At 36.4% G+C, this 14809-nt stretch overlaps 1 protein-coding gene across 1 annotated transcript in view; it reads right to left on the bottom strand.

Annotated features, from left to right (window-relative positions):
* Window positions 1-936: 936 nt before the first annotated feature.
* The window catches only part of LOC145672544 (uncharacterized), a 72042-nt gene continuing 58169 nt past the window's right edge, over window positions 937-14809 (bottom strand). Inside the window, exons 7-8 of the mRNA XM_081741703.1 lie at window positions 10644-11290; window positions 937-2197 (exon numbers count right to left, since the gene is read on the bottom strand). Of these exons, the coding sequence (XP_081597829.1) occupies window positions 1955-2197; window positions 10644-11290 (890 nt within the window). The 3' untranslated portion in view covers window positions 937-1954. The remainder of the gene's footprint in view (window positions 2198-10643; window positions 11291-14809) is intronic.

The following is a 14809-nucleotide window of genomic DNA, read 5'->3' as shown; positions in this document are numbered from 1 at the left end:
TACTTATTCAAGAGACAGTAATCAACAGTAATCAACAGTAAGTTTCAAACTGTTTCGTACTTGAGGAACATGTTTTGTTTCACATCAACCATGTGTCGAGTGACTTACAATTGTTACATCCCATAGGATTTATTCTAATGACAAGGATTGACATGATCAGTTATACAATTACTCCATATAGTCATTTATATCTGCATGGATTGAAAATCACGATAAAAATGTTTAAAGCAAAGGCTTTTCTCACACCAGCCATAGATGATGGATAATGGTATTTCACACAAAGCACAGTCATCACTACTCAAGTTGGAACAGAATTGCTTCGGTGTCTAGAATTTATCAACTTCACCAACATCGTATCAACACTAAACATTTGTGAACGAAACATTCAGCCTCCGGGTTCCATAGACCATTGAGTTAGTTACGGTTTTTTTTTTTTTTTTTTTTTTTTTTTTTTAACTATGCGTGTCTTGTATGTGCCAACTCTCGGTTTGACCATTAACTTAAAGCAGGCACGTACGGAGGAATTTATTTCGGGAGGACTTGAATGCTTTTTTGGGTGTCCACATTCAATGAGGACAAATTATATTAAAATTTGTAATATCACCGCTAAAATTAGACTAAATTTATAGAAAAATCGGAATTTAAGGAGTGGGTCCGGAACCACCTCTTGCGTACGTCCCTGACTTAAAGAAACTTCAATTAGTTTATATCGTACTACTTATAGGGACTATTATATTTCTTTTTGAAGTTAATGTAAGTTACATGTTATATTTACTTAACATGTTATGAAGAAGTATTTTGAAATAATTGATTCAACCAAGGTTTAAGAGTACAATCAGTTAGTACACATTTAAGTATCCAGATAGCAGAACTCTGTCAGCTTTCAACAATGTAGAATATATCACTAATTACATGATTAACTAGGATGGCATATAGATCCTACATAATTCATAATGTATAATTCATAATGTCTATGAAATATTTCTAATCATTTTTACAACTAGATGATACTCAAAAATAATATTTAAAACATTGAAACATCTATTAAAAAGAATTCTAAATGGAATAGCAACTTTGGGATTTAGAACTGTTATGCTCAACCCTGTTAAGTCCACTTTTACCTGAAAATGTTTTCTTGTCGTTAAAATGAACTCTGTAGCGCCTGCTGCCTATGGCTAAAACGGTATTGTCTAACACTCATTAGATCTAGACGAAAAATGGCATCAAAGTTGTTCCATTATGCTAAATGCCATTAAGTCCATATTTGATTGTTCCAACAAGCATTTTGAACCTATCTGGTTGGGCCTCCGAACGATCACTGGAATATTATAAGTCAGTCATTTTTTAACGAAACTGCTTCAAGATCAAGCGCCTCTTTAGATCAACATTCTGAGGAAAATATTTAGATTTACAAACATCGTAATCTTTGGTAATAAAACTCATGATATTTAAAACTGAGTACGTTTAAACCCAATATACTGTACTTGATTTTAAAAAACCCGTTAAGAACCGAAACAAGATGGAGAAGTATTTTTAAAAAAGGAATTTAAAACTCGTTTTAAGTTAGTACTATGCTTTAAAAAAAAAAGTCTAACACAACATGCCAACTTTCTGGGCCACTATAAAGTCCAAATGTCATGCAAATGTGACAATTAATGCATAAACTTATAACGCATTTATCCATATCACTGTCTAAAAACATTATTTTTCCGGTGAGCAATTTTCATTTTTTTCTCCTCTAAAATCTGTCAAAGTAAATTCTACAGAGTTTAGCATAACAGTCTTCAATTACCGATTATCTTAATATTTGTTATAATATTTGTTAATATTTGTTATCTTAATATTTGTTATGACATTCCAAAACTATATTTGGACGCAATCGAAATATTAATCTTCACAAAAACTAGCACAAAAGTTCAGCAATTTTGTGATTAATCAGTAACAATTCAAAATATCATAATGCATATACACTCTTTTTTCTTTTATTTTTAGCATCTAATTTCTTAGAGGCTGCAACACTTTTAGCAGACGCAGTTGTTCTCATTTGGTCCGATCGACTTTCGAGTTCCTGACGTCGAGCCATTTCGATTTCTTGAATAATTTGATCTCTCATTGTTTGTTCATTTATCCATGCGATCTTCCCTGCAGTTCGTTTGGCACATTCAAGCAATATTTCATAGAATTCCAGAAAAGTCAACTACGAATAGAAAATTATGAGGAAATTAAGTTGTGAATGTTTATGAAAATTTTAATATACGTACAGGGTATCCGAGACGAAACGCCCTAATTTAAAATACAGGGTGTTTGAAAAAGAACTCCCTAGTTTTAAGTATAAATTTAATTGTGAAATGAATGAAAACTTACATCAATGAGTACATATCATGAAAGAGAATTCCTTCAAGAAACACAAGAAACACGGATCTGTTCAACAACATCTTCAGAAGTTCTCGGTCTACCTGGTGATTTTGCTTTTAAAACACTACCGGTTTCCTTGAAAGACTTTAGCCAATGAGGGATAGTATTTGCTGTAGGTGGTTCACCACCATACTGACGTCTAAAATTACGTTGGACTGTTATAACTGACTCAGTTTTCACAAGCCAAATAACACACTGCGCTTTCTGTTGCGGAGTACACATTGTTGCTGAGTTGCTCTGCACTGCACGCCTGCCTGGACTGAACTGAGGAAACAGGAAAAAAACAGCACTGGTGCCGTCTCAAGGTCAAGCAGACCTGCCAACTGCAGGGGAGCCAAACTTGGAGAGTTGATGAATCGTACACCACAAACTAGAATAGTGTATGTTACTTTGTACAGATTCTAGGACACATTAAAACTAGGGAGTTCTTTTTCAAACACACTACTTACACTGAACATAATAAACAACACAGACAATTTTGTTAGGCATTATATGGTAGATTAGCTATGGAAATTTATAATATTATATCAAGTTCATTTTTATTTCAAGTGCTCAAAACCGCAGAAGTTGACAATTTTGATTTAAAAAAAAAAAAACTGAACTGAAAAATGACAACGAATGCTGAAAAAGCACAAACCGTGTGATGGTATGCAGAACAAGGGTCCATTATTGCAGTTTAACGACGTTTCTGTGCAGAGTCCCACAGAACCCTCCCAATGCCAAGAGAATCAAGGCGTAGAAAACAGCGTTTGTAAAGACAGGATCTAGTGTTAAAAAGCATGGTGATGGACCATCAAGAACATCAGGGGAGACTGTTAATCGCATTTCAGATACGCTTGCCATACGTTCGTATGGCGTCCCGTGAGCTTAGTGTCCTAAAATCATCTGTCTACGATGTGCTACACAAGCGCCTAAAGCTTTATGCGAAGTGAAACCCAAAAGAGCAACGTTCGCCGAAGACATTCTTCAGCCCGTCGACATAGACAACTTGTGGCCAAGATTTTTTTTCTGATGAGGCAAACACGGAATGCCTCAGTGGAAAAGTCAACAGACACAATGTACGAATTTGGGATAGTAACATCATCGAGAGGTCATTGAGTATCAACAAGACAACTCAAAGGTCAACGTTTGTGTAGCTTAATGGCGTATGAAATTATTGGACCTTTTTCCTTTGTTTGCAGAGACACATACATCTTGATATATTAGTTAGTTTTGTGTTCCCTCAGATAGGATATCGACACCCACACCTGCTCTTCCAGCAGGATGAAGCATCTCCACACTGCCATGTGGAAGTTCGTAACGCATTGAGTGAAGAATTCCTACAAAGAAAAATTCAGAGAGGTAGTTTAATCCATGGTCATCCCGGTCGCCTGACATTACTCCCTTGGATTTCTTCCTGTGGGGGTATGTTAAGGACAAGTTGTAATCCACCAAAGTGGCAACTCTGGGACAGCTTCATGAGAGGATTAGAGCTGCAATTCAGACAGTTACGCCACAGATGCTAAGGGGTACGTGGAAAGAAATCGAGTATCGAATAAGCATCCTCCGTATCGCTCGTGAGAATCATGTAGAAATAGTGTGATTAAACAAACGAAAATCCAAAACTTTCTGTAGATATCCATTGATGTATGAATCTTCTTCATGTACAGAATACATGTGGTATTACAGACATTTCAATTTAAAATGTTTCGTCTCGGACACCCTGTATATATAAGAATGGCAAAAACAAGTGTTACCATATTGTCTGTTATGTTTAACCTATCTACCATAGGATTATAGTATTAAATTCAGTTATGTCGAACTTAAAGAAAAGGTAAAAATATGCTTATATAATCCCAAGATACGCTCTTCTTGGCAAATTGTATTAAAGCTGATATGCCATGATTAATTCTCCCGTTGTAATTTTTTGTGTATGTCTTTCTAGAATACTGGAACACACTTTGATGCAAATATGAACAAATATAATAAGGAAATTAAACCTTCCACGTGTGTGTGTTCAGCACATTTTCCTGACTGAATTCTGTTTTTTCTCCTTCTCTTTCTTATTTTTAGCAATTTCTATTAAGGAGCGTGATAATTTTTAGTTAGTCGATAAGAGAGCGAGTTAGTAATACTGTACAATAAACACTAAGATATTTACATTTATAGCAAGAATCAAAAACTTGTAACACAAGTTTAGTTCTGTCACTTAAGAATTCTGTATCATTCCAAAGGCATGAATTTCGCAAGCTAACTGATGGACCCTGGGTCACTAAAAGATATTGGAATAATGATCATGCCATACTTGCAAATTTATACCCAGCGGCGGCTTTTGAGGGAAGTCACAATTTTATCCGTACAATCTAAGGAAGAAAACTTATTTACTGACCGAGTTCTTGTATACCTGCACAGGCATTAGGGAAGCTTTCTTCCCTTGGTTTTTAGCCTAAGTTTTAATGTATATCGGTATGCCTTCCTCAAAAAGACGTTGCATGGCGTGACGTCAGTGTGGCCATAGCGCCGAATGTGTGTGGTCTTAACACAGAGTTGAAAGGAACGAGACATGCGATGGTGTTACAACACATTTCCCGGAACCAAAATTAGGATGACCACACGGGGAAGAATCATCAGGATACTGGAAAACAAAGTGTGACAAGTTGGGCTAGGAGTTCGGTATTACTCACAGCATTATTTCATAGGCATTGGAAGTATTCCGATCCACAGGCAATGCTGTGCGAAGGAGAGGTGGTGTCGACCTCGGTCAACTAGCAGCGAACGACTGCTGTTTGCAGCAGGTAAGAAGAGATCGACGTTAAACTCGGGTGTAAGTATAAACACATTAACAGGATTGCAAGGCGCCCAATCTCATGCTTCAGAGTGGCACATCAATTGCATGGGAGTAGTCTCTTTGCCCGACGGCTAATACATTGTGTTCCATTGGCATCCGCACATTGGCGGCACCGTTTGAATTGAGTATAAGGGTATCAGGATTGGGAAGAATGGGGTTGGGATCTCTTTTCACGCGGGAGGGTTCTACAAGTTGTCGCTAAAATCTGATTGCCACATAGCACATCTGATAGAGCATAATGAGAAATGAACATGAGCAAAATTTAAGGTGCTATGGAGCAGAAGGATAGGAGCTAGGGGGCTCATGGAATTATATCATGGAATTAAATACCGTACGTTTAAAGTAAATATCTTGAAAACCGTTAAGTAATTAAAACAAAAGTTGCACAATATAATGAGAACAAAATGTCCTATCGAAAATCACAACCAGTGTTGCCATAGGTGAAGCAGTGTTGCCAACTCAGCATAAAATATTTTATTTGAAATAGCACCATATACAAGTGTGCACAGATTTAAATTGCACTATTATCACTAAACATAACAGTGTAGTGGTACAGTGTTGCACACTATTGGAGCTACGTGTGCTGAAAATGTACAATAGAGAAGTCTGATATATGGCTACAAAGGGTAATAAATGAATGCATTAGAAACAAGTGAGGATTTTGCATTATACTTCTGTAGCCCAAGCAGACAACTCGCGAAAACAAAATTATACACGCGAGGAAAGGAATACTGTTTCCTCATTGTGTAAACTGGTTCTCTATTATCTTATCAATATTTGGATTGGAAGAGTAATTTATTGGTTTCTGTGTTTCGTGTTAAGTGACATATTCTTTTACTTCCTTTCCTACATACCATATGATTATGTTAGTACACCGCAATATTACCATATTAACATTGGAAATATTTTATTACTACCTCATGTCGTTTTTAGTTGGCCAGGATAGCCGTGTGGTTTAGAAGGCTAGACAACCGACATATTAGGCATCGGGGGTTCCAATCCCGCCTCGGACATGTTTTTGTTGTACTTTTCACCTTACATTTCATTGTTATCTTCCTCTTTCATAGTGATTCGGATCCCAATTTACTCTCCTATATAGCTTCGGAGCTGACACAGGAGGTAAAAATGATATCACTCACTTTCGTTTTTCAAATGCATCAATATTTTGTGACACTGCTGACATTTTCCTATGTTATACTATCTGTGTTATGTATTGGAATTAAATTCATAGTATGAGATTCATATTCTTTTATTACCATATGTTGCTACATATCACAATTCTTCATTGGACATTTTCAGCACACGTAGCTCCAATAGAGAGTAACACTGTACCACTACACTTCACTGTTATGTTTAGTGATAATAGTGCATTTTAAATCTGTGCACACTTGTATATGGCGCTATTTGAAACAAAATATTTTTATGCTGAGTTGGAACACTGCTTCACCTATGGCAACACTGTTTATAGTTTTCGATAGGGCATTTTGTTCTCATTATATTGTGCAACTTTTGTTTTGATTACTTTAACGGTTTTCAAGATATTTACTTTAAACGTACATAATTCCATGATATAATTTTTTTTTTTAGGATATTCAAATTTTGAAACCCTCTAGCTCCTACCCTTCTGGTTCATAGCACCTTAAATTTTGTTCATGTTCATTTCTCATGATGCTCTATCGCATGTGCTATGTGGTAATCATATTTTAGCGACAACTTGTGGGACCCTCCCGTGTCAGACGAGAGCAGATGAACCTGAGTAGTGATTCTGGATGTACATTCATCTGGCGAGAGGTGGATATAATGCACGCAATGAAACCTGGAACATAACTGATCATGATTCTGGTGGTCCAAGTGTTCTTGTGTGGATATGTATACCGACCTCCAAATTTTTGAACCCGGTACACTCACCAGTCAATGCTATTCTGACACTGCACTCCTTCCTCATGCGCGTCTTTACAGAGGTGCAGTCGACCCAGTGACCACATCGAACAGCCCTTGAAACGAGAGGATAACCGACGATTGGACTGGCCTGCTTGTTTCCCCGACTTGAATACCACCATGCATGTTAGGGATGGTATGGATCTTGCAGCACTTCCAGGTGGACTAAAGAGCATCGAGCAGTTATCAACAGCGCTGGTGGAGTAATGGAACTTCATACCATAAACACTCATTAACAACGTTGTGAGTAGCATGGGAACACGTTGACGAGCATGCATCACTGTCCATGGAGAGATTACGCATCTTTTTAAGGACCATTTTACTCTTTCTATAATGTCAGAGCGTCATCATGTGACACAGCTACTTCAGTGTAAGTTATTATTTCTCTACAGAATTGTCATTTTTGTTCTAACCACGTTTACCTACCTGTTGTTCCCTATATAATATTGTAGCACTACTTTCTACGTATAGTTCAAGTTTCATCTATCTATGCTAACTGGGAGCGACACAGCATGTTAAAGTTACTTTCGCCTTGAAATTTTCCACAGCAGTGTATGTACATTTATGTTTTGGAAAGTAAACAGTCTCCTGGTCATATCTGAACTAAAGGGACAACAGTGTGTGTGTTTTAGATGTTTTGAAAATAGTGTTTGAATTCTTTTCATGGGAAACATGTATCTTATTGGTAGTCTAAGGATTAAATCTAAAGTGGATAAAATAGCATTATATTAAATGATATTTTCAGCAGAAAGTTTGAAATCTGACATTAATTTTCCTAATATCTCTCTAATCTTAGTAAAATTCACATCATTTCAGCACTACTATATTTCAAAGCAATATTAAACGTAATTTTCCAGCATTTTAATACAACACCTTAGTAACTTAAAACATAAAAGGATTAATAATTTTCATAATGGAAGCATCAATCATTTTCACTTGCACGTTAAATATAATGATCAAAATGGATTTTAGTAGAGTATCCGATATAAATTAAACAACCAAGTTAAATTTAAACCAACGTTGACTTGCGTACTTTTCTATTTCCCTTTGATTCTTTTCGTATTTGTTTATCAATTTTTCTGAAGAAGCTTACAGGTTCAGACAGAAACTAGAACGTATTTATTGCTGAAACATATTAAATTCAAATAAGTGGCATTATTTTAAAAATTACTGTGAATGCTACTATGAATTAAGCCAACATCCTAGTCACATTGGATAACTATTTCTCGTGGGATCAACAGAGTCAAGGACTGCCAAACAAGATCATTTCTATTTATATATCAGGTAGTGTTTATATTGACAATTCGGGAGCTGCTTGAAACATTAAAATAGTAAACTTCGGTCTAGAAAGCCATCATTAATCAGTCGAGGGCAAAGGATGTGCTGACCACTGAGTGCCACAGATTTGGTGATAGACCCGGTCCCACAAGTAGCTCTTCGCTCTCTTGAATCCGAAATGGCTGAATGCGACACATATCCTGAAAGAGACAGTCTTAATTAAGATAAAGTTGGATTGCCAGCGTCAGTCAGCAATGGGTTCGGGAGTTATGGGCCTGTAAGGTTAACATAGAAATCCATAGGAAATACGTCTAGGCATTTCCTTGATGTTCTTTCTGCGCTGTGGACCAAGACGCGTCACAAGAGTCTCCATGTTCCAGAGTGATCCCAAGAACTTGGCTGAAATATGTATAGCAATTACCTTCGGCAGGATATGGAAAAGACAAAACAAAAAACAAGTGAGGACATAAAAAGAACCTTAAACCCGCAGATCCGGTACGCTTTCTACAAAGCTGGTTACTTGGATGAAGCACCAATAATGTGGATCTCTCCTCACAATTTCTCCTTTGACTCAATCAACAGTGAGTGTTCCTAGTGTAGTGAGGTAGCTTTTATCAGGAATGCACACTATGAGCAGACTTTTTGTGCTTCTCGTGCTCTGTTTCTCGACTTGCACATCGATTTTTCACTGTAAATGCTTTCAACGTGCCTTCAACAGCAATCCTTTGATTTAAACCGAAGTCAGCCTGTTTGAATGCTCTCTTCCACTTGCTCTTCGTGCTTTATAGATAGTATTGTTTCTATGTAGTTTATTATAAAGGTTAGCAGAAAGAGATGACAAGAAAATGCCTAGACCAGGGGTTTTCAAACTTGTTGCAGTTAAGGCTCCCCTCATCCACGAAAGTCTGAACGCGCCTCCCCTGTCAAAAATGAAGTTTGTCAACAACATAAATACATGTATCCCTAAAAACAAAGACTATCACTATGAAAAACTATGTTTCATTTATTAATCACTAATGGAAATATCTCATTAACACAGGTGATCTACATTGTTCACACTGATTACACCTTTTAATGTTATTAGCCGGTGTTTATAATTATAAATTGTGGTTGTCAGATATTTATGTTAAAATTGAAAAATACGGGCAGAGAGGGGGAATTTAAATAATAAAAACCGGCACATTTAAATGTTGATCAAAGTCAATGGAATATATGAGTTTGTTTCGAGTCAACACAATTTATTAAATCTTGGCAGATATTTTGAAATGACTTCGACCAATGAAAATAAAACAAATAGGACTAGTCGTGAATGCGGTGGTACTTCAGAAAAGATTAAAACTCAAGAATCGTCCCAAAAATAATAACAGAAAATTAAGAGAAAGAACAATTTAGCTCACATGGCGTTGCGCGAAATTCCATAAACATTTAAGAAAACATACTATTCTACAGGGATAAAGTAGAAGATCGTTAGTGGCCATCTAACAATCATTATACACATTTAAGCCAAAGGTAAAAGGGTCATCCCTGATCGTATGTGGAACAGAGGTGATACACATGCTCAGTCCACTTTGTATTACTAAAGATGGTGCGTGCTGCATTATAAATATGTTCCTTTGTAGGACCTTTTTTTTTAAATCCTCGCGCCTCCCCTGACAACCTTCGGTGCCTCCCCAGGGAGGCGCGACGCACAGTTTGAAAACCCCTAGCCTAGACGTTGTATTTCCTAAGAATTTCTGTGTTAACTTTACAGGCTCATAACTCCCGAACTTATTGCTGACTGACTTTGGAGTCCACGTGTATCTCAATTGGACTAGCTCTTTCAGGATGTGTGTCGCATTCCGTCATTCCGGATTCAAAGGAACGAAGTATTTTTTGTCAGTGTTAAAGCGCTCACCTCTGGTGCGTAGGGCCCCCTGGTTCGATACCAACTCGTGCAAAGTGGGCTTTGTGGTTTGGGTGCGTGTTTTCTCGAGACTCTCCCGTTTCCTTTCCTTTCTTCATTCCACCATTTCATCCCGTATAATAATATGTCTCCATAATCGTGGACATAAAACTAGAAATTTCACTTTATTTCATTCTAGACCCCATAAGAGTGTTGCACCAGGAGATTTATTTTAAAGCTATTATGAATTAAATCTTATCAATATACGCAAAAATGTGCATAAAATGAATACTTGTTACTAACCTCGTAATTAAAATTAGAGATAATATTTTCTTCTGGTCGCACCTCAGGACAGATATTACATATAATATCCATAATTTCAGATACTCGAAGATCTTTCATACAGGAAATATCGGCTGCAGCCTCACTAGAGGTGAACTTTTGTTGCAATTGATTTCTTGTTCGTTGTTTAATTAGCTTAACAAATTCTCTTCGCTTTTGTTTCTCTAGCTCCCGTTGGGCAATCTGACTCTCTCTGATTTGCTGTACTAGTGATGCTTCTTTGCTACTTGCATCCTCCTCTTGATCGTCAGCTGTCTTCCCAACCACCACACGATTCTTTTCTTGTTGTTCTTGTTGGTCTTTAATTGACGCCAACGAAATGTTTTCTGTTGGTAGATCTGCAAGTTCCCCTGTTCTCTCCAACTTACTCTCGTCCGGAGAAATTGGTTTGTCCCGGCGACGAAGAAATTGTACGCCGTTATGAAATATAATATTGCGACCAAACTGATAATCTTTCACTTCGGCTACCGGTTTCTGCGGGTACACAATCTTCTTTCCGTATATAACTCGCAGAAGACGTCTTACAGTATGTGGTTCTCCTATATCTCTATAGAGCAAATATACTTGGCGAATTGGTAATAAATCTCGACACTCAGAAAGCACACTTCCTGTAACAGAATAATAATAATAATAATGAAATATTAAGAACATGTCTCGTCCTCAATCCATCTGCCTTCTTCTTCTTCTAATAGTTAACAACAAATTTATTTATAGATTTTATTGTTATAACCTATTACTGGTAGTTCATGTCAAACTGCCTCGCAAGATGTAATGTCACGTTAAAGCTTGGTCGGTATGGACTAGAATGCTCACAGAAACAATGTAGCTAACTGCTCTCAGAAAGTAACTGAATCATTTAAAATAAAAATAATCGCACTTGAAAAAGATAATTTTAGGAAATAATACTTGTTTCTTATTTACAAAAGAATCGGAAAAAATAAAATATAAAATACTGTTTCTAGAAGCAATTTAAATTTAGATTACTAATAATTTATCCTTCAATTTATGAACGCGTGTTAACAAATCTGAGTTTCGTGCATTGAAAAACTAATTTTATATCTCCCCACCAACTATTGACATTTATTTACACCAGGGAGTAATCTACACCCCCCAACACCCCTCCAAATTTCTTTACACACACCCCTGAATGGAAAAGGAATACTTCCCCAAATCCAATTGTATCAATCGGTATCATATAGGTTATTTATTATATCAAGTTAAAAAAGGTTTAGCGTTGAGGAAAGAAGGCAATGTTCTTATTTATTTATTTCACTTCAAAATACGAAGCGATCTCGTTCTCATGTACGGCTTCGAGAAGCACATGGCCTCATTGTTTCGGGCGGTGTTTCGATCACAACAATTGAAAAAAAAAAAAAAAAAAACACTCATACCTACCCTCCTGGGCTCCGCGGTCGTTTCTGAGAAGAGATTGATGGACAGATGCGATGACTGAAATTGGCAATGTTTTGAGTGGTCATTAACCTACCTCCTCCTCAATAAAGAATAATGTGACAATACAGTAATAAGTCTATATCAGATTCAGTTGGTAAGTGTTACTCTGCAACAGGCTCGCAGCCAGAGGGGGGCTAGGGAGGCCCTCCCTAAATTTTTCATGTCCCCTCCAGACCTCAATACAAAATGCACAATTTGTATTTGTAAGAGAATTTTTAATGACTTGGTCCCTTCTAACATATTCATGGCCCCCCAAAGCTCTATGGCTGGTTTCGAGCCTGCTCTGCAAGTGGTGTATCAACGGACGGACGTTAGAAAGGTGTAGTCAAAACGTTCTTAGAAATGAAGAGATTGGTCGAAGTAAGAATTATATATTTTTTAAACTGAGTCTAGTGTTGTGCGTGAATACATTTGGCGCTAGCTTAGTTTTCTGTAAAGTATATTTTTATTCATGTAAATTCATTGAGCGGAACAGAGCTCATAGCGAGTCACTTTTTAAACTAAAATTTACTTTTTTTCAAGTTGGTCACTAAAAGTTACTTTTTTGAAAGGTGAAATGACTTTTTTGTGTGATTTATGTTTTGGATTGGCAGTTTTCTAAGAAAAGCATAAAAGCAAATGGAAAAAGGCAGGAACTTGTTACTCATTACTCTTCTGAAAGCTTCAGTACTTGCTGCCACATGTGAAACAGTCAGCTTTATTCTCACTTCAGCTTTTATTTTTTCTAAAGCACAGTGGATGGTTGGTGGATGCTTAAATTCTCAAAATGGGGTTGAGAACCGTTCTGTGTCTATTCTTTCTTCTATCATAATAGTTGTCTTTTTTCTTTTAGTTTTTTCTCGTAATACTTAACCCTCCGTTCAACGTTGTGTGTGTGTGTTTGTGTGGTTCATCATATTTGTCTTGTGTTATGGTTCTTGTATGTTCTTCTTAAGAGTAGGTGATGAATTTGAATATTTCACGTTTTTGAGAACTCTTAATGCCAAGAAAAATATAATGTCCGGGATGAAGAAATTCGGAAATAGACCAGAACTTGTTCCACTTACTCAGAAGCTTTTTACGTCTGCTTAGCGTAACTACAAAACATATTAGAAAACCTAAGAAAGAAGCTCAAAAAGAAAGAAACAAAAGTAAAGAAGAAACAAAACAACAAACAAAGAGAGAGGTGATGGAGAAATTGACAAAGAAAAAAGGAGCATGCTGAGATTTTGTTCACTTTTTCGTGTGCTTTTGGCCATTTTTGGTCACTTTTCAACTATTTACAAGAGACCAGACCACTATGAGCCCTGGCATTATTAAAATTAGGGTATATTAAAAAAGACAAAACAGAAAGATACAAAATATTTGTAAATTGAAAAACTGGATTTCTGGAAGACAACTAAATCAATGAATAATTTTCTTATGAAAGATATTCAGAGCCAATAACGTAGCCAGGAAGGGGTAGGAGCGGAGATTAAGAGATCAAATAATATTACAACAATTAACGTTAACAACAGGGTTAGAATATTAAAATAATGACCCCGGTTACCCTAGCAGACATCTGCTACGTTAAATACAAAATGTTAACAAGGTTGCCAGCAACATACGAAATTTCATACCATTCAGTGTTCTACTAATTATTCGATATACACAAACCAAATAAAAACAAAGATGGCATACTCCAATAATTATAAATATATCAACTAAACGGCCATATGTACAACAACGGTCAAAATATAAGGTGAAGATTAAAAAACACAATGAAAAAGTAATTTTGAAAACAAGAGAAAAAAACAGAAATGGCCGCTCATGAATAGAAGCAATAACAATCAAATATTCATCTACATAAATAACACTAAAATATAAGCCCACTTAGAATGTGGGAACAAAACCATGAAAGACGAAAAATACGAGGTGTCCTTAAAAGTAATTATATGCAAAAGGTTAAGCTAAATTTCCATCTAAAACCCATGCAACGGAAGTGACCTTTTACAAATCGAAATCTAAATTATACAGTAATAATCTACCTAGATTCTTATATAACTGACAAGCGCTCAGAATCTAGGGAAGGTACAAAAAATACGAAGTGTTTCAAAAATAATTTTGTACTTTTTGTCCAGCTCACATAAGAATTAAGATATAAAAACCGGAAGTGACTTTATAAAAATCGAAATCCAAGTTATGCAATAATAATCTACATCGATCCAACTATAATTTATACCCACCTAGAATCTAGGGACGATATTACAACAGTCCGAAAACACGAGGTGTTTTAAAAGATAATTTTTGCACTTTCCAGTCCAGCTCCCATACCAATTAAGACACAAACACCGGAAGTGACCTTATAAAAATCGAAATCCAAGTTATGCAATAATGATCTACATCGACTCAACTATAATATAGACACATCCAGAATCTAGGGACGGTACTACAAGAGACCGAAAATACGAGGTGTTCTAAAAAATAATTTAGCACATTTAGGTCCAGCTCCCATACCAATTAAGACACAAACACCGGAAGTGACCTTATAGAAATCGAATTCCAGGTTATGAAATAATGCCGTACATCGATTCAACTATAATCTAGACCCACCCAGAATCTAGGGACGGTACTACAAGAGACCGAAAATACGAGGTGTTTTAAAGAATAATTTTGCAATTTCAAGTCCAGTTCCCATAACAATGAAGACACAAAAA

Source organism: Thermobia domestica, chromosome 2, assembly GCF_964235325.1.
Source record: "Thermobia domestica chromosome 2, izTheDome1.hap1.1, whole genome shotgun sequence".
NCBI classification, from domain to species: Eukaryota; Metazoa; Arthropoda; class Insecta; order Zygentoma; family Lepismatidae; genus Thermobia; species Thermobia domestica.
Note: the sequence above shows the minus strand (reverse complement) of the source record. Positions and strands in the feature narration are given on the sequence as shown.